General features: G+C 46.3%; 1 protein-coding gene and 1 long non-coding RNA gene across 2 annotated transcripts; one reads left to right on the top strand and one right to left on the bottom strand.

Moving 5' to 3' along the window:
- The first annotated feature begins 80 nt into the window (after positions 1-80).
- LOC138392480 (uncharacterized) lies at positions 81-20,864 on the top strand. Its single transcript, XR_011234930.1, has 6 exons — positions 81-204; positions 1,995-2,075; positions 2,245-2,352; positions 3,080-3,120; positions 3,391-3,484; positions 20,745-20,864. It is a non-coding gene; the product is annotated as an uncharacterized lncRNA (long non-coding RNA).
- On the bottom strand, positions 1,391-13,143 carry ALOX12 (arachidonate 12-lipoxygenase, 12S type). The gene is made up of 14 exons (XM_069483270.1): positions 12,943-13,143; positions 12,212-12,413; positions 10,992-11,073; positions 10,766-10,888; positions 10,540-10,643; positions 10,127-10,287; positions 9,126-9,269; positions 8,110-8,319; positions 5,549-5,635; positions 5,151-5,320; positions 4,549-4,670; positions 2,301-2,401; positions 2,008-2,178; positions 1,391-1,885 (listed from the first exon to the last, which is right to left on the bottom strand). Exons 1-14 carry the CDS (start codon positions 13,075-13,077, stop codon positions 1,706-1,708), a joined length of 1,992 nt encoding a protein of 663 aa, XP_069339371.1. The 5' UTR covers positions 13,078-13,143; the 3' UTR covers positions 1,391-1,705.
- Positions 20,865-22,545: the final 1,681 nt, after the last annotated feature.

Here is a 22,545-nt window from a genome sequence, read left to right as displayed (position 1 = left end):
GGAAGGAGCTGGTATATCACGTGACCAAGTTTGGCAAGTCACGTGACGAGGAGCTCGTTGTCACCGGGCCTGGGGGAAAAGTCTGTAACTCTGGCGGAGCTCCTGATAACTTTGACGATGGGGCTCTTAGGATCAGAGGATTGGAACCATCTGATTTCACCCTCAGATACTTAGTCTCGGTTGGTATCCTGTGATGGGGAAATGGTAAGTGAGACATAAAGGTTTATACATAGAGAGCGCGCTTCTATCTGTTCTCTACTTACTCCTCCCTTTTAAAACAGATGTTCTGACACAGTAAAAAGGAGGTAGGCTCTCCTTCCTGAGGCCACGCATGCTGTTATGACTGGAACGCTTTAAAACTGGTGAGGGTTCTTGGCTTTGGAAATACTTAAGTAATATTTTATCATCACACTTGGAATACTGTATAATTCTAGATGCCAAATCCAGGAACACTATGAAGTTAGGAAAAGTCCAGGGAAAGCTGACTTGATGAGCCAGTTGTGAAAGCGAGTAGTCCTGTTAAATGTACTGGAGAAAGGTATAAGTACACAAAAATGTCATTTTGCTTCCCTGCTGCAAACCAAGGAAACTGATTATATAAGTCCTTTCAATGAGGTGGAATACAAAATTTAAAAATATGAATAGATCATCCCTTCCCAAAAAACGTTCTCATACTTCCCTGGTGAGGGGCAGATTTGTAATAATTATTTGGGGAAATAGGGATGTTTGAAGAACACAGTTTTGCACGGAGCACATTGTACCCATTCTAGTGAGAACTGTGACCTCAGCATAACTGAGAGGAATCATTTTGACTCTGAGACCCCAGAACCAAACAAGGACTCAAGGTCATTGGCCAGAATAACTTTGTGGTATTTTTTCCACTTATTTTATGCATATTGTTCTTAAAGGGTTGTGAAAGAGATTGGAACCTGGGAAACACGTAGAAATCCCAGAGTATTGAAGGGGCTGGGAAAGTGGCCTTGAAAAATGAATTTCATATCTGTTTTGTTTGTGACTGTCTGGAGAAGAAATCCATTTTGGGGCAAAGGTTTTTATTCTGCCCTAGAAACACCATTCTTATTCAGGGAGTTTTGGGGTACATGTGTGAATAGGAGGAATGAGGTGGAGGGAAAATTGCTAAGGAACAGAGTCAGGAATTTCTAACTTGGCCACCAAGCATGAAATTTAGTTCCTGGGAACAGAGAATTAGCTGAAATCTCCCTCCCCCACTCATGATCTTGGATGTTTGAGAAGTAGGGTCAGGGCCTCAGGCTAGGGCAGGCTAGAAGGCCAAATCCAGCCTGTAGCCTGTGCATGTCCCCCAAACAAAGCACTTTTTCATTTTTAAATGGTTGATTAAACTAAAAGAATATTTTGTGACATGTGAAGCTCATATCTCAGTGTCTATAGATAAAACTTTATTGGAACACAGTTGCACTCACTTGTTTACATGTTGCCTATGGCTGCCTTCATGCTACCACGGGACAGGTGAGTAGTTGTGACAGAGACTGTGGCCTATGAAGCCTAAAATATTAATATTATCTAACCTTTGCAGAAAAAGTTTACTGCCTCCTTAGCTAGTGGGATACTGATGAGGGAGGAAATAGAGCCTTAGCATCAGAGACTTAGGCAAGCATGAAATTCAAGATGGAAATGTCAGTCCTAAAGCTGATGTGAAGTCTTCCAGGTGGGGGCACCTTAGGGCTCAGATAGTGATACTGTTCTCTATGCGGCTGGGCTTCAGGTATTCATAAGGCAGGTCAAGTTGCTCATTCCGGGTTTTAATCTCCTTTTCCAGGTTTTCCAGATCTGTTTGGAATTGCTTTAGCACAGCTTTGGGCTTGGGGCCTGAAAAGTATTTTTCTCTGTGATGCCCCAGAGGTACCTGAGACAGAACAAAGGATCAGTCAGTTTCTAGTCTAAAGACAGAAGCACCTAAAGCCCAGCACCTCACTGTGATGTTTCCTTTCCAACTGTTATTTCCCTTTCCCTAGAGTCCCCTCTTACCATGTCTGGCTGGCGGCGACCCAGGTGCCATGTGATGGTCATTTGAAGACAGGCCTGCCGGACATCGGGTAGTGACCCCATCACTGTGGCCATTGTCACATCTTCCTTGGTGGTGGGTGGGGGCATCCGCATTGTGCATGGGGCATTAGGGACCCAGGCATACCAGTCCAGCTGGGGGAAGAAACTGCAACCCTAGGACCCTGGTACTTAAGATTTGAACTCCCATCTCTCCCTCAGGTCTGCTGAGGTCCAGACACTTGCCTTCGGGAACCTGGGCTTTCAGCTGTCCCTACCTGGCCCTGGTTGATGGCCCCATGCTGGGCAGTGCATGTGAAGACACACATGGTAAGGAAATGGCAGAGTTGAGCCTGGGACTGGAAGGAGATAGGGAAACCTGGGTGGGAAAAGAACAGGATTTAGAGGCTGTAGGATATGAGGAGAGACATATCTTAGATGTCCATATTTTAGAATTGATAAGTGTTCATTTATTTAGATATATTTGCATCAGACATGGGTTTCAATCCTGCTCGGTAACTTACAGCTTGGTTAATTTAGGCTAATTAACCTCTCTGAACCTCAGTTTTTTCATCTGTAAAATGTAGATGATACCTACATTATAAATGAGATAATGTATCAAAATCAGCTGGTATGCATGCTCAATTAGTTGTTATAGAAGGCTGGGGGCTGAAAAGTTCTGAGTGATCAAATAGCCTCTGCCTCAAAAAGTCCTTAAGAATTTAGGGATGCTTCCACCTATTCTCAGACAGACAATTATAAATCTCTGTGTTATGTGAGGAATAAGAGAAGTTATGGATTTCCATGTCACAGCAAGGAGGAGCTTCCCAAAAGGGTTATCTCAGGCCACTCATTTTACAGTGGATTTGGGGGCTCAGAGTCCCAATAGTCCTATTTGTTAAGTGGAACAAATATAAATACTCCCATTTTATAGATTAAGAAGATCAAAGACCAGAGATATTGAACTGCTTGTCAGGATTGCATAGTTGGGAAAAGGCAGAGGCTGACCTTGAACTCAGGTTCCTGACTGCTAATTCCATGCTGTTTTTAATTTTAGCGTACTTTCTCTAAAAAGTCTGTTGGAAAAATAAGGCAAAGGTAAGCTATGAGAACTGAGGGAGAATAAGGGGGAGGGGAGAATGAGAGGCACTTAGTGGAGGTTAAATTTAATTTGTGTTATGAACTGAATATGTGTCCCCCCCAAATTCTTGTGCTGAAATCTAATCCCCAAAGTGTTGGTATTAGAAGGTAGAGCCTCCGGGAGGTAATTAGGTTATGAGGGTGGAGCCTTCATAGATGGGATTAGTGCCTTTATGAGAAGACGCCAGAGAGCTAGTCTGCTCTCTTTCTGCCATGTGATGATATAAGGAGAAGAAGTTGGCTGTCTGCAACCTGGAAGAGAGCCCTCACCAGAACCCCAGCCTGCTGGCACCCTGATCTTGGACTTCCAGCCTCCAGAACTGTGAGGAATAAATTTCTGTTGTTTATAAGCCATGCATTCTATGGTACTTTGTTATAGCAACCCAAACTATGTGAATATTTAATTTCAAAACATAGATACTGGCCAGGGAGAGAAAGAAGGGACATGTCTTTTGGGACATGTGGAGCCTAAGGGACAGTACTGAGAAGTATAAAGTTTGGTCTTGGAAGGGTGGGGGTGGTACACCCACAGATTCCCCAGGGAGAGGCTCCCTCCAGGGTGCAAGTGTTTGCTGCTTTCCCAGGATTGGCCGTAATGGATCCCCAGTCAGTGTTTGTAGTCATCCCACAAAAGCAGAGGTGTTGGTCTGAAGCAGGAGAGGGAGGGACTGGAGAATGATTCAAAACGGTCCAGGCAGGCCTGTGTTATAGGAGGATGAGCCTAGGAAGGACTCAAGAAAGGCTGTTTCTTCCTCAGAGGTTAAAATGTGCGCAGTGAGGAGTAACTAAAGGTAGTGGCTGGATTCTCTCTGGAAGGTGGGGGAGGTAAGGTGGGAGGGCTGGATTGGCTAAAGAAACCTGAGCCCCAAGGATCAGGAACCTGAGTATGGGTTTGAGCCAAAGCATGTTTAGTATTGAGTTTGCATCTAAAATGACCTTGCACTGTGGTGAGTGTGCAATATGCCTGGACCCTTTGTGTGTGCTGGACAGTAGCAGGCAGGAGAGGGAGGGAACACAGGGTGGGTCATCATAGACTTCAGTGGGAAAAATCTTCCCATTTATATCCTTATGAAGAGAAGCAGACACTGAGCAGAAACCCTCCCTGGCTATAGTTCTGGCTTGGCTGGGTCCCATGATGTGGCAGGTTAGGGGCATCTTTGACTAGGGGTGGTTATAGGGATTGATGACCAGGGTCTCTGAGGAGGACAATCCTTGGGTGTCTAGAATTGTCCTTAGTCTCAGGAGGTGTGAATGGGGTTCAGATGCTTTCCCATGTGAAGGGAGGTGTGTGTGATGAGGGGCTGGGATCCTGGCCCGAGAGGGGCAGGGCCGGGAAGGGCCCTGGCAGAGTCTCCCAGGAGCTCCTGTCTCTGGGATGGACCTCACCTCGGTCTTGGGCCTGGCACAGCCCCACCTCTGTGATCTCCCGACACCAGGCCTGCAGCTCAGGGTCCCCCCTCACGACATCATCTTTTTGGTAGAAGAGGTGGACGATCCCCTCCACGTACCTGCCCAGAGGAGAAGGAGCTGAGCTCTCTGAGAGTGGAAGGCTCCAGCCTCTGACCTCTGCTCCTCATCTGCCCAGCTGCTTCTACTGTGTCTGGGGAGGAACCTCAGAACACTTGCCTTTGGGGACATCCCCTGTGCTTTAAACACACCAGTATCTAATGGAAGGAGATGAGGGTCAGGAGTTCTAGGAATTCCCTACACAGGGTTGCTGGCCATGCTTCTTAGCAACATCCTGATTTTCCAGACCCCCAGTCTCTCCACCACAGCTCTCCTCACCTACGTTCTCTGCCCCATCCCAGTCTCTTCCCTTTCAGAGCCCGCCCACTCTTTCCTCACCCTTCCTCCTCTCTCCCCAGGGTTGAGCTCTTGGCTCCTCCTGGCTGCACCTCCTCCTTTTCACTGTGCTTTTGCTCCATGCTGACCTCAGGCCAGAGCCCCTCTCCCCACACCCCTCCATTTCTCAGCTCCCTCTCACCCACCGGGCAGTGATCTTCCAGAGCCGTGAAGCATCGTGGGCATAGTAAGCACTTGGGATTCCCAGCAGGCCCCGGTCAGCCAGGTCGTCAGGAGGACAGAGGGAGCAGTAGGTCAGCTGAGCCATTGCCCGACGGAGCAGCTGCACATGGCCTCCTCCACCTGTGCTCACTGCCTGGGACAAGAGAGTTGACGGGTCTTGAGGGATAGAAGCAGGGCTGGAGGACCACAGCTTACTAGAAAAGGGGATTAGAGGTGAGATTTATGTCATGGCTATAAAAGGGACAGGCTCGTGGGTCTGAGGGTCAGGACATTCACATAGGTTGGTCTGGGATCTTGAAGGTGGCAGAAGATCATAGAGAGCTGGAAGATTAGGGGGCTGCACACTCCATTTCCTCCTCACCTTATCAAATATTCCTCCATCTGAGATGAGTTGGGTCCGCGCCCGGGTATTAATTTCCATGGTGTATCGGATATGGGTGATCAGGAGCTGGGGTAGAGGAGATTGGAGGGGAGGTTAATGGAGGCTATGCTTAAGTCCTTTCCTTGTAGGGCCAGACACCCAGCATGGTGCCTTCTCTCCTCTTGATGCTTTCCACACTGCTGCTGCCTTGACAGGCTTGTCCCCTGCTTCTCTGATCACTCACTCTCATGTTCTCCAGTTCCCCTGTGAGTCGGTCTCTGGAGCCATACTGACCAGGATTTCAACCTAAACTTTACCACTCACTTTGGTACTTGGCCAAGCTAATGACCCTCTAATCTGCAATCTCCTCATCTATCAACAGGGGGCAATAATAGGATCTCTTATCTTAGGGGCTATGGTGATGCTTATGTGAGTGATGTCTGAAGGATATTTAGTACACACAAAAGTCCTCAAATAGTGGCTATTATGGTTCTATTATTTCCACTTCAAGTGTAGTTGTCTTAAGAATCAGCTCCTTTTGATTTTCTTCTATATTTCCTCTATAATTCATATCCTTATAGCTTAAACTAGCCTCTCATTATCAAAGCTGCACCTCCATCCTTTAGTTTCACTGTCAGGTTTTTATAGGGAGGGTACTTTCAGTCAGAATTAGAGGAGCTATATTGAGCTACGTGCTTAAGCATCAGACAGGCTGTTGTCAAATCTGCCCCCACCCCCAATTAGGCACTGTCAGACCCCGCCCCTCCTGCTTTTCCTTAGCTGTTGAAAAAGGCCACCTGATCCTCACCTGCCTTTCTTTTTATCTTAGACTATTTGTCTTACTTTCCACATGGTTAATATGCAGGTTTCATGCAATTTTGATATTTATCTGAACTGTTGATGCTGAACACAGGGAAAGACCCAAGTGATACTTTTGGTGTTAAGATATCAAAGCAGCTCACATTAGTCTGAAGTCCAGAAAATTCATGAAAGATGCTGCATGTCATAGAAAGCCCAAAGTCCACATAAGGAGGGAAGATGCCTAAGGTCAACCCCTAATAATAACAATAAATGCAAGAACTAATGTTTTTTGTAGCATTTAGCATGTGTCACACTATTATGTATCATATTGTCCTTTAACAACCACGATGGAGATCCTGCTATCCTCACTTAAAGATGATGGCATCTGGTGAGTACCGAGGCTGGGATTTGGGATTCAGACACCAGCAGTCCAAATCCAGAGCCCACAGAAGTAGCTGTTATGACATTTGCAGGCTTAACCCTCCTGTGTGTCCGATAACAACTCAGCTGTTTGATGGGGTGAAGTTGCTGTGGTGAGCAGAGACAGGAAGGGGCCTGCACTAGTGAGGGGAACTGTAAGTGTGAAGAGGCTTCAGCTATTCAAGCAGAGCAGAAGATGGTGATGCAGGAGGCATCGTGAGAGAGCTAAAATCCAAGATTCTATTAATCAGACTGGTCTCCATCTTGTCTATGCCACCAAAGGGGTAATTCCAAAGGGTCACAGCTATATTGGTCAGGCCTGTGGGGGTCTGGGTGGAGGCCCCCAGCTGAAACAATTCAGTTGTTCTCAAGTACTCAATTGTGTACCTTGCCAATACTTCAAACTCCATGTACCTAAAACTGAATATATTTTTGCCCCCCAAAGGGCTTCTTCTAACTTTACTGTTTCTGACGAGTACTCTGGTTCATAAGCTTGTATCATTTTTATGCCCCCTCAGCCATGTTCCCTATATGTAAAGTCTCATCAAGATTTTTGAGAACATATTTAAGCAAGCACCAGTTTTATTTTGCCACCTTCTGCCTAGTAATAGTTGCTGAACTCAATGTTTTATAAAATTACAGTATTTCTAGGTCAGTACAATACACCCACCCTGTGGGCTTCTAGGTGTTGCAGAAGTTTAGACTTCTGACTTTTCTCTCTCCCATCTTGCACCCAGGCACACTGCAGTACTGCTTCCTCCCTTCACCAAATCTTTAATTTTTTCCCTTTTCATTCTTGTCTCCACCATCTAATGTACATCTTTATCCACCTCACTCTCAGGCAGACATGAGTAGCCTGCTGGGCTACTCTCCTTGCCTTTTGATCTGTTCCTACTTAGCTGACTCCTCAGTTGGGGTAGAACATTCTCCATCAGTGCTATACTGTTCATAGGCTGTCTCTTGTGATTTCAAACTCTAGTTCCATATATTGTTCTCTGGTTTGTTCTTATGGGAACCATTTGTTTTCCTGGCTAAATACTAAATCTACTAAGGCAGGCATAAAGCTTTTGTTTTACGAACAATATCCCAGCTACATTGCAAGCCCATTGCTAGATTGTCAGATCTCTGAGAATTTCAGAGGACTCCCTCATAATGTGTGTCCTGAAGAATGGTTAGATGAGTCAACAACTAAAAGTCTCAAGATATTGATACAGTCTTCTTTTCTCCCCTTTTTCACTCACAAATTGCTATAAAGGTTTTTTTGCTGCGTGATATCGTCTGATATTGGGCTGTTCCTCTCTCTGGTGTTTGAGAGAGGTGGGACTTAATAGTGCTTGTACCTTGAAGACAGGGTGCAGTTCTGGGAGGCACCTCATGGTGGCGACAGCGATGACTTCAGCCACCAGATGCGTGTTCAGTAAATGATACCGGAGCTGGTGCAGTTGGAAGTCTGAATTCCGGACCCAGGACTTTGCCAGGAGCCAGGCAAGTGGGGGATCTGAGGGCAGGAACAGTGTTGGGGTTTGGGAGCTAGGGTTGGGAGGCTGAATCTGGGAGAAAAAGAAAGTAGTCACTTATTGAACTCCCACTCTACGTAGGACATTATGGTCAGCATTCTTAGGGAAACACAGATGACTAAGTAAGATTATTGGCTTCCAGGAGGTTATAATCTAGTAGGAGGAATGAGACCCCTTCCACTCTCCCTCTTACTAGCTGTAGTGCTGTGATGGTTGGGTTGAATGCAGGAGAGTTGGAAGCTGGGGGTCCAGTAAGGAGGTCCTGACCATGGTTTGGAGAAATGTGATGGGGGTCAGAGCTCAGGCGGTGGTGAAATGTGAAGGAGATGTGTAAAATTATTGACAGTGCTCAGCAACTGACTGCCAAGAATAGTGAGAGAAAAGAGATTCAAGAGAAGTGGGTGTTCAGAGTTAGAGGCCACTGAGAGATTAAATAGTGATTCTCTAAGTATGGTCCTGAAACTAGTAGTGTCAGCATGGCTCTGGCCCTTATATGAAATGCAAATTCTCAGTCCCCACCCCAGACGTACTGAATCAGAAAGTTTGGCTGTGGGACCCAGTGTTTTAACAAGCACTTCAGGTGATTCTGATACACCCTACAGTTTGAGAACCACTGTGTACAGGATGAGAACTCCGAGAGGCCATTATGACTCTTGAACAAGTACTTCCAGTTGGGTAAGTCAGGAGAGACCAGGGTACAAGCAACACAGTGACATGAGGATAGGTCTCACTGAGTGAAGATGAGGTTTGGGAGCCAAGAGTCATGAGGCTGGATCCCTGGGAGCAGAGGCTGAGGTGGACAGAGTGCAGTGTTGAGAGGGATGCCCAGGGCACCTCACCTGGATGACCAAGGGCAGCAGCTTCCCACTGGGCTCCATCTTCAGCATGACGAGGGGGGCAGCCAGGTACTGCTGCTCTCCTCGGATCACGTTGGCTGGGATTCCATCCAGCAGGATGAAGTCAGCCTCAAACAGGGAACCGTTCTGGGGAAAGGAGCAATGTATCCATTTTTAGAGTTCAGTCTACCCCCAGAGGGCCAGGGCAAAGGGCAAGACATTTAGTTTAGCTTGTTGCCATTGTCTTACATCAGTACCAGAGTCCTATTGACAGAACTAGAACACCTGGTCCAGTTCCTCTCATTTTAAAGTGAAGGAACAGCTGGGTGAGGGTAGATGTCCCATGCATGGGTATGTGGTAGTAGAGCTGGGTTTAGAACCAGGCCTGCTGAATCCCGTTTGCATGATAGGCATTGTAAACTGACCCTTTGTCAAGATGGCTAGGCCCCTTCCTGGTCATCCCCTAATGGTCTGGCTCCCTTCAGCCCAGCAAACGCTCTTTCATCCCTGTTCAATGCTTACCTCTGCTGCCAAATATTCCAGAGCTTCCCCTAACTACCACTGCCACCAAATACAGCACACACATGCATCCCAAATAGGCTCGTCCTGCTCACATACAGTTCATCTCTTCCAAACCCAGCTCCCTTTTTATAGAAAACCTCCCTGATTCTCCCCACCTGATGGCACATTCTTCACTTTTATCCCTGCCCATGAACACTGGAGTCCAGAACACTGACAGCCAGGGAATGTCATTGTTCCTGCTAACATCTTTGGCCCGTCTGTGCCCTAGGGATCCATCCTATTTCCCCCTTCATGCTGGGAGCTCCTCATAGTTTTTCCCCTACATATTTTATCATTTCTAGATTTTTCCAGCTCAAGACTGCAGCAAGGGACAGTGGATTACTGCAGCCTCACTTCCTCTGACTCATCTTTGGTTTTTCTCCCTCATGAGTTCTTCTTACCTCACTACTAAGGAGAGAACAATGTCAGGCAGGGGGAGATACCTGGAGTTCTTTCTCCAACTGGGCCTGAAGCTCCTCTGTCCCTGAGGGCAGCACTAGCCTGGAGGGCAGAGAGGTGGAGCGTCTCAAGAGCATGGGGTTGGCGCCATTGAGGAACTGGTAGCCAAAAAGCTCATCGTCCTGCCAGCGCTGGTGAACCTTCTCTGTGGGGAGGAGGTGGAAGGAAGATGTTTACCACAGCTGGGGTCCCTGTCTCTTCCAGACTCTACCCAGTGATTCAGGCCAATGATCCACACTGTACCCAGCCTCTGCATTTTAATTCTTTAGGCCTCTCTGAGATGACCAGCCATGAGAAGGTCTGTTCTCGCAAGAAGTTATGAGGGCCTGTGGAGTGTGGTGGACAGGTCATCAAAAGTGGCTATTAAGGGGTCATGGAGACCTGGGGGAACACTGACCAGCCAGGGTACTCTTCTGGCCCCAGAAGATCTGATCAAAGTCTTCTAGGCGGTTCCAGGAGCTCAGGAGGGTGTAAACACGTTTGAGGACCATCTCCAGGGCCCTAGGACAGGTATTGAGGCTTGAACTCATCAGCTGATCCTTCAGCCTCTCACCATATACCGGCATTCTTGGATCTCCTGGCCCTTATTCCACTCTGAACCCCAGGTCACAGCTTTTTCTCACCCTGCCTTCAGTGTCCATTCAAAGTCCCGCCTCTTCTCCTCATGGAATCTCATATTTGGAGGTAGGTCATCCTCACAGTCTGCAGCTATGGTCAGGGGTAACCCTTCCTTCCAGGTGGCCCAGCTAGAAGTTGGGGACAAGCCGTCAGGGAGGATGTTGAGGTCAGTGATGGGGGCAGGGTTAGGAAGGGGTGGGACAAATGGAAGGCCTATGGGTGGGTGGTCACCAGTAGATCTGTTGTCTTTCCTTTAGTTCCTTCTCTCGATGCTTCTGGAACACATCCAAGGCATTGTCTCCTGCCAGGCGGGCTGGGGAGACATTAAAATGATTGGCCACACAGCTGTGTCTGGTCCTGTGCTCATCCCCGCCTGTCCTCTCCCTTTTTGTAGTCATGCTCCTTGTTCGCAGGCGTGCACTGCTGCTTTCGTCTCTGGCTGTGGATCGTGGTTGATCCCAGACACATTATCCCATTTTCACTAACCTTGCACTCCTGATTTCACTTATTTCAGCCCTCATCTTTTGCTTGTAGACAGAAATGTCATGGTTGCCACCTTTTCTTGTTCCTTAACTCATCTTCCCCTACCTGACCTTATTTCATCAGTATCTATGGTTGGAAAAAAATCACCTAAATTAAGGTGATAAAATCTTAGTCATCTGTATGCCCATACCTTATAGTATATATTGCTTTAATTTCACATTTCTTAAGCCTCACCTGACACACCTTTGCCTGTTGTCAAAAGATTTTGTATTTGCTTTTTTAACCTGACTTCACCTTTCTTGGGCTAAGTTGTCTTTATTGACTTGTTCTTGCTCTTATCTGCATTTAAACTCACCTGTGTCAAAGTCATGTTTCCATCCTTACAACCCTTGCCCTCATTCGTCGTTTTATTCATCTCTCTTGTTTCCCATGGTAAAACATTCAATATTTGCCGTCCTCCTTCATCCCCAGCTCCTGCCAAGGGCCCCTTGCCCTTCACAGTTGTCTTCTACGTTCTTCCTACGGAACCAGCTCTCCAACATCATACCGTTTGTTTCCCCTCACCTGCCTCCTGTTCACTGGTCGGCCACCATCTTCCATTCCATGTGGTCCCCTCCCCTGTCCCTGTAACGTAGGTTCTGAATTCCAAAGAGATCTCCTTTCTACTTTTACTTTGCTTCTCTGTTCTTCTTCCTCAGTGCAACTCCCAGGCCTTGTCCTCACCTTCTTGGAAGATGGGATTTCCTGATCTCTCATTCTCTGTCTCCAGCCTCACTCGCGTCCTCACTTACTCTGTGTAAAACTTAAGGAATTCGTAACAACTTCCCGTTTCCTGTCTTGCGCCCTGGGATCCCTACAGTTAACCTGCCGCGTGCCCATCCTTTCTCTAAGTCCCCTCCAACCAACCTCCCCCTCCCCCCAGCAGCTTCCTAGTCCTTGCGCCCCCTCCCCCGACTCTGCCCGCTCACCGGTGCCCTCGGGCAGGCTCAGGACGCCCTCGCCCTGCACCCAGCGGTAGCACGGGAAGGCCGCCTCCGCGCAGGCTCTGGGTCGCCGCACCGTGATGCGGTCGCAGAACCACGCGTCGTCCACCAGCGAGTGGTGTTTGCGCAACTTCACGAACTGCAGGGGTCCCAAGTCCTCGGGAACGTCAAGATCAAACTCCTCCTCCTGTGGGGGCCGGACCGGCCAGACTTAGTAGCCGGGACCTGGGAGAGGCGGTTTTGAGGGCAGAGTCGCCCCTTTTGTGGAGCCTCAGTTTACCGGGGCCTTGTTCCCTCCCCCGCAGAACCTGCCCCGTGGGTCTCAGATGCCCGATGTCAGGGGAGGACGGGGACCCAGTGCGTGGCCGCAGTGACTTGAGTTGATGACTGAGCATCACACCTGTGTGGGTCCCACTGACTGAGCTCTCACCGCGCCCGTGCTTGGAGGAGCTTCTCGTTTGACCACCGGTCATGTACTTACCTCTGGGTCATTTGGAGAAGGACTTGGAGGTCAGGAGGAGAAGGGTCGGGGAAGGGAGAAGTGGGTTGAATCCAGCCTTGGACCCAAAGTCCAGACCTTCCCTTCACCCCGGACGTCTCAACTCCATGAAGTCCCAGTCCGCGCTGTCACCTCGCCCCCAGCCTCCCGCCCCTCGCCCACCTCTCGAGTCCGGCCCGGGCCCGGGGTCCCCGCTTCTCCCGATTCCCCCGCTGACCTCTCCCCGCACCGGCCGCAGCTGCAGCTCCAGCTCCGCCTCCCCGCGCGCCCCGACCAGCCACAGCTGCACGCGGTTGTGCGACCCGGAGAAGAGCCAGGCCCCGGTGGCCACGCGGATGTGGTAGCGGCCCATGGTGCCCCCCGGCAGCTTTGGGCGAGGGGAGTCGGGTCCTAAGCGATTCCTGGGACCGCCCAGGGCCTCCAGTGCCTCAGGGCCAGTTCCGGCCTTTAAAAGATAGGTCTTCGGCCCCTCCCTCCTCGCAACTTTTGGACGCTCCCACGTCCCCGCCCCAGACTAGCCCAAACCTGCGAGCAGAGCGGTAGAGCCGGCTGTGGGCACCGGCTGTGCCTCTAAGTCGGAGTGTAGCTGCGGGAAGATAAAGGGACCCTGGCCAGGGTGAGCCGTAGAGGGTGGATGCGGTGGGGACTTTCTGGACATCTGGGGGAGGCCTGAGAATAGGAGCCTCCGGGATGGAGCGAAAAAGGATGAGGACACTTCCCAAGGTCTTTTGGGGAGCTAGGAAAAATGCGGGGTGAATCCATCTTTCAGATGGAGAGGAGAGCTTCCACTTTTCTAGGCTGGGACTTGGGGAAGGCAGTGGGCCAGCTTCTGGAAGGCTGCGCTAGGCTACCAGGGATGCCTTGCTGCTAGACCCCGAGCAGGCAGTAAGTCCTTCAGTACCTGATCGCTATCGCCTTTGAGCCTTGTCTTTCAGTAAGTGACCATGGGTTCCCCAGCCTTCCTAGAACCTGGAAGAGTAACAGTTCAAGGCCTGCTAACCGCCCCCCGCCCCCAACACTATTTAAAACGTTCAGGAATTGGGATCCCAAGTACATCAGATATCGTGGGCCGGACATCTAGAAAGAGGCCTGCGGCAGGGCAGAGAAAGCTTCATTTTGTCCAACCTCCATAGCAGGTGCAGGAAATGTTAGGGACCCGGGAACACCGTATGGGTGTTAGGGTGCAGTATGCAATCACTTAGGCACCCAGCATACATGGGCAATTCCCATGAACTTTGTACTTGCCAGGTGATTGCAGCCCCTTCCCCTCCTTTAGTAGGTTCCAGGGTAATTTTTATTCCCAAGCTATTTCCTGGTCCTTCATGGGTCTCAGGGTAGGAAATCCAGAAACAGCAGTCGGGCCAGTGCTGGTTAGGGACTTTGTAAACATTAGAAGGATGATTCAGGGCTCAGGCTCCATCACCCTTCCAGGAATCAATCAGATGAAGCCTGGTGCGCAGGCTCCCGTCTAGATCTTCTTGATCCACGTCATTATAAGCATTTGGCTCACAGTGGGTGTGTTTGGCAGCCTGGGATAGACCAGGGCAAGGTAAATCTGCTTTCTTGAGCCAGACCTCAAAAATGGTGTGCTGTTTGTTGGAAGGGATAAGTGAGAGGGGGTTCTAGTCCCACCTTCCAGCCCCTAGACCTCCCAGAAGTGTCTGATCCTTACTGGGTGCCATCCCCCTTTTATCTTCTACCAAGGGTGGGGAACTTGCTATCCTGGGGCCACATGTGGCCTTCTGGATCTTTTTTTTTTTTTTTTTTTGAGACAGAGTCTCACTCTTTTGCCCTGGCTAGAGTGCTGTGGTGTCAGCCTAGCTCACAGCAACCTCAAACTCCTGGGCTTAAGCAATACTTCTGCCTCTGCCTCCCGAGTAGCTGGGACTACAGGCATGTGCCACCATGCCCAGCTAATTTTTCTATATATGTATTTTTAGCTGTCCATATAATTTCTTTCTATTTTTAGTAGAGACGGGGTCTTGCTCTTGCTCAGGCTGGTCTCGAACTCCTGACCTTGAGCGATTCTCCCACCTCAGCCTCTCAGAGTGCTAGGATTACAGGTGTGAGCCACCACGCCTGGCCCTTCTGGATCTTTCAGTGTGGCCCTTTGACTGCACAGACTGCACAGAACAAATCCCTTTATTAAAAGGATTTGCTCTGTAAAATTTGGATTCAGTGGAGGGGCCACAGCTTCCCACCTACTCCTGCCTACATCCTCTGTGCTCACAACTGGGTGTCTGCCATTTGTCAGCCTCTAGTTCTTCCAGTTTTCTGGAGTCACCCTGTTCTGTAATATTCAAAGAAGATGGATCAAATTCCCATCCTCCATAATAGCAGGACCTGGCCTTTTCCACACACATTTTCCGCACACATTTTCGTGGTTACTTTTGCCTAGAAAAGAGAATTTGTTTCATGCCTACTTCCAAAATCAGTACTTCCATACTGCAGCCTGCTTCTCTGCTGTTTTTTGACTCCTTTTTCTGCCCATTGTAGTGTGTACTATGAGGCTACATACAGAGAGAGGGAATGAATAATTGAGAAAATAATCCAAGCTACTGCACATGCTAAATGAGTTAGCATGTTTAAACACTTAGAACAATGCCTCGGACACAGTCCCTCTATGTATTAGCTGCTCTTATTTTGTTATTTACAACTGAATGTTAGCATCACTCCTCCTGGAAATCCCTCCTCCTGGAAATCCCTCTATCGTTCGTCACCACATACTGTTTCTCCATGTCCCTCTACAGGCCCGGCTTCCCCGAGACCCTCAAGCTTCCACCTCCTGCTTCTTTTTTTCTTTTTAAGCACACGCACTGTGTTGGGAGAATATAATTAAAAACAAAATCTCCCAACCCAGAACACCTCTCCTCTTTACTACTCTCTCTTTACTACTACAAAAGTAATAAAGAAAGAAAAACAGTTTTATTATTGAAAAAGCATTAAACCAGAACGTGATGCACATCACAGGCAGCTGCTAACAGATTGCAAAGACAGAAAGAATCTCACTCTTTTTTATACCCAAACAGAAACAACCCATTACATACATGTTCTCAAGATAAACAGTAACTAATCCTCAAGTAAGAGGACTTCATATTAATAGTACCATTTGTCACACATAATGCAGCCTAGGTTCACCTGGTACCTGGAATAACCATCTGTGTTAACTAATTGGCTTAATCAAAGGAAAAACAAACTTCCCTTATCTTTATACCGGGTGATAATTTTGCAACTTCAGCAAAGTGCCCATCTGAGTTAGGCTCCGAACTTCCCAGAGAAACTGGGAGATGGAGGCTCTATCTCTCTTGGTGTTTATGTTTCAAGGGGATGACTCCCAGGTCCTGGAGAAAGACATTCCTGGATCATAAAGCTGGCAAGAGGCTGTGTAGCTTCTTAAAAGATTTACACACATTTCAAAGAGACAGAAAAGAACTTACAAGTTTTCTAAAGCACATGCTCTAAGAAAAGAGATGGGGGAGAAGTCTTTTCCCTTTTTTCAACAGAGAAAATTAAACCTCTTATTTTTAAATTTTTATTTGTTCCTACAACTACCATTTTGTCCTTAATGTATGCCATTAGAAGGACTAAGAGCTTGATTTTGTCTGTGCCCTTTGCAGTAGGGAAGCTGACGTTGGCATATGTGCACACCACAGTCGAACTCTATCCTCTTCTCCAGACTCCCAATGCCCTGCTGCCAGTAGGCAATACCCACATTCTCATTACCTCTCTTTGCAGAACAATTTAACGTCTTGATCAAAGCGTCTCCCACTAGGTTATGCCCCAAGGGTTGTGGGTGAGGGGGGTGGACCTTGCATTTCATAGCAAAAAAGAGTCTTTGTAAACATGAGAATAATTTCATCATTTTCTCCTATGCCAATGTAGCCCAAACTGCACAGTGTTGATGATAACTCCATTGTCTCTGCTACATTAGTGTTTGGAGCCCATGTTTGGCAGGGGGCTATATAAATTTGTATCTGTTCCTTGAGTAACCTATACAGTGGACACTCAAGCATGACATTATAAACTGTAATTTTAAACTATGTAACAATAGAATGTGATTTCAGGGCAGAAATTATATCATCTATTTTTCCAATTAGTAATTTGGGTATCCGCCTGTCTCTATTTGCAGGAAGCTTTCCCCTCTGAGTACTGTCACTTCTGTTGTCTTGTGGTGTGGCTGTGGAAACCTTGTCCTGCACAATCTAATGGGTCATTTTCTAGTGCTGCAGGCTTAAAATTAGTAAACCATGCTATAAACAGATGTGCTGTCATCCAGGCTTTGTTGTTCCATTTATAGAACACAGGCAAAGTATATTTAACATAATTCTTAAGGGTCCTAGGATTTTCAGAATGATAAATGAGCATTGGCTTCAACTTAAAATCACCAGCTGCATTAACTCCTAACAAGAGAGTCAGCCCGTCCTTTGAAGCCAGGCATTGACTTTTCCTCTCTAGCTATAAAAATCCTAGATGATATTTTCTTCCAATATAAGGCTGTTTGATCTTCCATGAAAATCTGCTGTTTAGTGTAGCCACCTTTGTCAATGATCTTAGCTAGACCTTCTGAATAACTTGCAGCTTCTACATCAGCACTTGCTGCTTCACCTCACACTTTTATGTTATGGAGACTGCTTCTTTCCTTAAACCTCATGAATCAACCTCTGCTAGCTTCAAATTTTTCTTGTGCAGCTTCCTCACCTCTCTCAGTCTTCATAGAATTGAAGAGAGTTAGGGCCTTTCTCTGGATTAGGCTTTTGTTTAAGGGAATGTTGTAGCTGATTTGATCTTCTATCCAGACCTGTAAAACTTTCTCCATATCAGCAATAAGGCTGTTTCACTTTCTTATCATTCATGTGTTCACTGGAGTAGCACTTTTAATTTCCTTCAAGAACCTTTCCTTTGCATTTACAACTTGGCTAACTGGTGCAAGAGGCCTAGATTTTGGCGTATATCGGCTTTTGACATGCCTTCCTCACTAAGCTTAATGATTTTTACCTTTTGACTTTAAGTGAAAGACATGCAACTCTTTCTTTCACTTGAACACTTAGAGCCATTGTGGGGCTATTCCTTAGCCTAATTTCAATATTATTGTGTCTCAGGGAACAGGGAGGCCCAAGGAGAGGGAGAGAGAGATGGGGGAATGGCCAGTTAGTGGAGCAGTGAGAACACACATTTACAGATTAAGTTTTCCATCTTATATGTGTGTAGTTCATGGTGCTCCAAAACGATTACAGTAGTAACATAAAGAACATTGGTCACATGTCACCATAAGAGATATAATAACAATTAAAAAGTTTGAAATATTGTGAGAATGACCAAAACGTTACACAGAGACACGAGGTGAGCACATACTGTTGGAAAAATGACACTGATAGGCTTGCTCAATGCAGGATTGCCACAACCTTTAATTTGTAAAAAATGCAATATCTGAAAAGTGCAATAATTAGATGAAGAACAATAAAATGAAGTATGTCTGTATATACAATGAAATATTCAGCCTTAAAAAAGAAGGAAATCGTGCCATTTGCAGCAGCATGGATGAGCTAGCCAGCATTGATGATGATGTGCTAAATGAAGTAAGCCAGTCACAGAAAGACAAATACCACATGGTCTGCCTTATATGTGGGATCTTAAAAAAAATTGAACTCATAGTAACAGTAAAATGATAGTTACCGGGAGCTGGGGGTTGGAAAAAAAAGGGGAGATATTTGTCAAATGGTATAAACCATCAGTTATAAGATGAATAAGTACTGGAGACCTAATATACAACATGGTGACTGTCTTAGTCTACTTTATAGTGCTCTAAAAGAATACCTGAGGCTGGGTAATTTATAAAGAAAAGAGGTTTATTTAGCTCAGAGTTCTGCAGACTGTAAAAGAAGCATGACACTGACACCTGCATAGTTTCTGGCAAGGGCTTTTATGCTGTGTCAAAACATGGCGGAGAAGGTCAAAGGGGAATCGGGCACCTATGGAGAGACCAAAGCTGAGGGGCATCCTGGCTTTATAACCACCCACTCTCGTGGAAATGAATCCATTCCCCTTAGAACCAGTCCAGTCTCAAGATAAAACTTACTCACTACTGCCAGAGTGGCACCAAGCCATTCATGAGGGATCTGTCCTCATGACCCAAATACCTCCCACTGGGCCCCACCTCCCAACACCACCACACTGGGAATCCAGTTTCAACATGTGATTTGGTGGGAATAAACATACCATATCCAAACCATAGCAGTGATTATAGTTAATAACGTATTGTATATTTGAAATTTGCTCAAGTGTTCTCACCACAATAAAAAAAAGTAACCATGTGAGGTTATGTTAATTAGCTTGATTGTGGCAGTCATTTCACAATGTATACATATATCAAAACATCACGTTGTGTACCCTAAGATATCCACTTTTTATTTGTTAGTCATACCTCAATAAAACTGGGGAAAAAGAAGTTTCAGCTGGTTATAGACTGTTGTGGTGAAACACAGAATTCAGTTTTGCTGTCTCCTAGGGAAGTGCTGCTAAAAGTTCTTTTACATGGTATTATATTATTGGGTGAAAGTGTGTGTGGGCAGAGAGAGTTTGTTTGTGATATCATGGAAAATGGGTTCAGTAGAGAGAGGGGGTGGAATGCAGACCCGAGTGTAGCATGCCTGGCAAGAAATAAGGCTGTGAAGGGAACAGAGAGGGGGCCACGGCTGGAGATGATGACCAGCAGAACCAGTGAGAGGGAGAGGTTGAGATGCTGGAAACTGAGGGTGTAAGTGATGAGGGGAAGACCCTGAGGGACACTGTGTGAAGGAACTGGCCTTAGATCATGTACTCTGCCAACCCTGCTTAGCTTCTAAGATCAGACGACACTGGGCACATTCAGGGTGGTATCGCTGTAGACAGATCATGTGTTCTCAAAGGGGGCAACCACATCTTAGATATTACGATGGTTTGTGGCCCGCCAAGGGGCCAGAGTACATAAATAGATATATTAAGGTATTAAAATTTCATGAGGTGGGGGCAGGGAAGAATTAGGAAAAGAATGTCTTAACGTTTCCATAAGGGGGAAGTAATGGAAGAAAGGTAGATAACATGGTTTTAAATAGAAGGAGAGACAACTCTTCGTAATAGGAAACAAAGTGAAACAAATGAGAGTGGCAGCAGATAAACTTGAAAATTAGGTGCGGGGAAACATCCTATTTGATGACTCCTATTTTTTCTGTGAAGTGGTTGGCAAGGAGCTCGCTTCTAAGGGTCAAGGAAATAGTAGGGGCATTTCAGAGATAGAAAGGGAGTGGAGAAAGTTTGAGCAGATTCTGAGGAAAATAGGAGAGCGACTGGGGATTGGGATAGGAATGCTGGGCTTGGTTGAGCGCCCAGGTGAAGGTGGTGAGCATGGAGTTTCCTGTTTGTTCACAGGTGTGATTCCTCAGTAGTACTCACTGCTTGCCTGCTGACACTGGAAAAATAAGAGTTTGGATTCATCCAGAACATCTTTGGGTGGAACAGGTGTCCTGAGGCTCTGCCTGGCAGAGGCTGACATGCACCCCTCCCTGGTTCTTATTTGCTGTGAATTTGCATTTTAAGCAAACAGGGTGTTAAGACAGCCCTGCTGGGCATACTGCCCACTGAATGGCATCTCTAAGCTACTTCCATTTGCTTGTTCTGGAGCTGGCTCTGCTCAACTTTTCTGTAAAGCCCTTGGGAAGTTCATGCTGGTTCTTCCCTCCAGCTCCAACTGCTAACCTCTATTCCTCAGGGACCCAACATCTGACCCTTGGTCTCTTTTCAGGACTGAATTGGAAGTTCAGCCCCAGTGTGTCCTGGACTTCTTACTCTATCTCTGAGAAGCCAACTTAAAAACAGTTGATTTGTGGGGTTCACTGGAGGCCACGGGGCATGTAAAACTCAACCCTTTCTCTGGGATCCTTGCCAAGAATACCCTGTAACTACTCCATACTGTTTATCTTTCTGTTTTCTCTAATGTTTACCTTGTAATCCTATGTTGTTCGGATTTCTTACACTGACTTGTAGAGAATTTAAACATCCTGCATACTGCTGATGACCTCTTTGTTCCACACTGTGCTGACCTGTACGTGACAGCTATCACCAACACAGAGCTGTTCCATGGAACATGATTTCCCCAAGGGACTGGGGCAGGTGAGTAAAGCATTCCCCATAGGTGCAACATTTAAGGAGGCACCAAAAAACCCAGTAATCAAGATAAATAATGCTTTACTGCAATGTTTGAAAAATAAAAATTAATGCAAAAAATCCATAATGAACAAATGCAAAATTTTAAATAAAGACAGGATCAGTTGTGAAGCTTAATATTAGCCATAAATATTCTTAACAGTTTTTGTAACTATTCCTGCCACCCTAAATTTCTCTCTGGCTGACCTGACCCACAGTACCCCCATCCCCAACTGGGAGGTACCTTGTGGAAATATCTTACTTTCTGCCTGTTCTCTTTTATCCCCAGGCTCTCTCCCCTCCTCTCCCCACCTCCACCTTTTCCCTAACAATGACATAATTGAGGAAAGTCAGTATTCTTCTTTTATCATGTAAAACAAGTTATCTCTCTTTGTCTCATCTCCTTTCCAAGCTCTACCATCTGCTTTCCCAAACCAAAATGGCTCTTTAAGGTATTTTGTAAATAATGGGCCATCTGTTAATAATACTACTTTGATCTTGATTCCCAAAATCAAATTCTCATGCATCACTGTCTTCTCCTGCAGTGTCCGTAAGTAGAAGAAAGCAGAGACTGGCTCTCATAAGATTCATACACTGCCTGAAGAACAATTGGCTACAATCAGGGGTGTGTGTGTCTGTGTGTGTCTGTGTGCTTGAGTTTGATGGAAGCAAGGAAATTAATGTATCTAATTTAATCCTACAAAACTCTGAGAAGTATATATTATGATCCCAGGTTTTTTTTTTTTGTTTGTTTGTTTTTTTTTTTTTTCTGAGACAGGTCTTGATCTGTTGCCCAGGCTGGAGTTCAGTCGTGTCATCACAGCTCACTGCAGCCTCAAACTCTCTGGCTCAAGCAATCCTCCTGCCTCAGCCTCCTGGGTAGCTTGGTCTACAGGCGTGTGCCTCCACATCTGGCTAATTTTTTTGTAGAGATAGGGTCTCGCCTGTGTTGCTCAGGCTGATCCCCAGTTTTATAGATGAAGCCACTAAAACTCCAGGAGGGAAGGAATGTCCTCAAAGTCACACAACAAGTAGATTAAACAGGCTAGAAACTGTCATGGGCTTGATTCATATTCTCATCACCCATTCTTTCTTTTTCCCTTCCATGTTGCTTTCTGCCCTCATCACTATAATGAATCTACTCCCAAAGCTTATTTATGACCTCTTCATTCTTAAATCCCTACATGATCATTGTTCTAACAATCTCTATTACTTTGACTAGGACTGTTCCTAGGGTGTGCGGAGTCTCAGGCAAATATTTTTTCGCAGGCCCCCTATCTGTGTAAACAATTTGATTAAAAATGTATTATAAAATTCATGGTCCACTGTGAGGTATAGTGATTTATCAGTGAACATGTAAAATAGTGGGCAGTGAGGTATTGCTTACATATTTGTTTGTTATGTGCATAGACCCTGGTGTGAGTATTTATTTGCTCCAGTAGTTTTCTGAAAAGGAGTGCTTAAGAGGTACTTTTTTTTGAGATATTTCATATTTGAAAATGTCTTTATTCAACTTACACTTGATTGGTAATTTGCATTAAGAATAGAATCCTGGGTAGGAAATAAACTTCTCTCAGAATTGTAAAGGTATTTTTGTTAGTGAAAGTGTAGACTAAGCTCTGTAACAAAAAGTTCCCAATTA

The sequence above is a fragment of the Eulemur rufifrons genome, chromosome 9 (assembly GCF_041146395.1).
Source record: "Eulemur rufifrons isolate Redbay chromosome 9, OSU_ERuf_1, whole genome shotgun sequence".
Lineage (NCBI taxonomy): Eukaryota > Metazoa > Chordata > Mammalia > Primates > Lemuridae > Eulemur > Eulemur rufifrons.
Note: the sequence above shows the minus strand (reverse complement) of the source record. Positions and strands in the feature narration are given on the sequence as shown.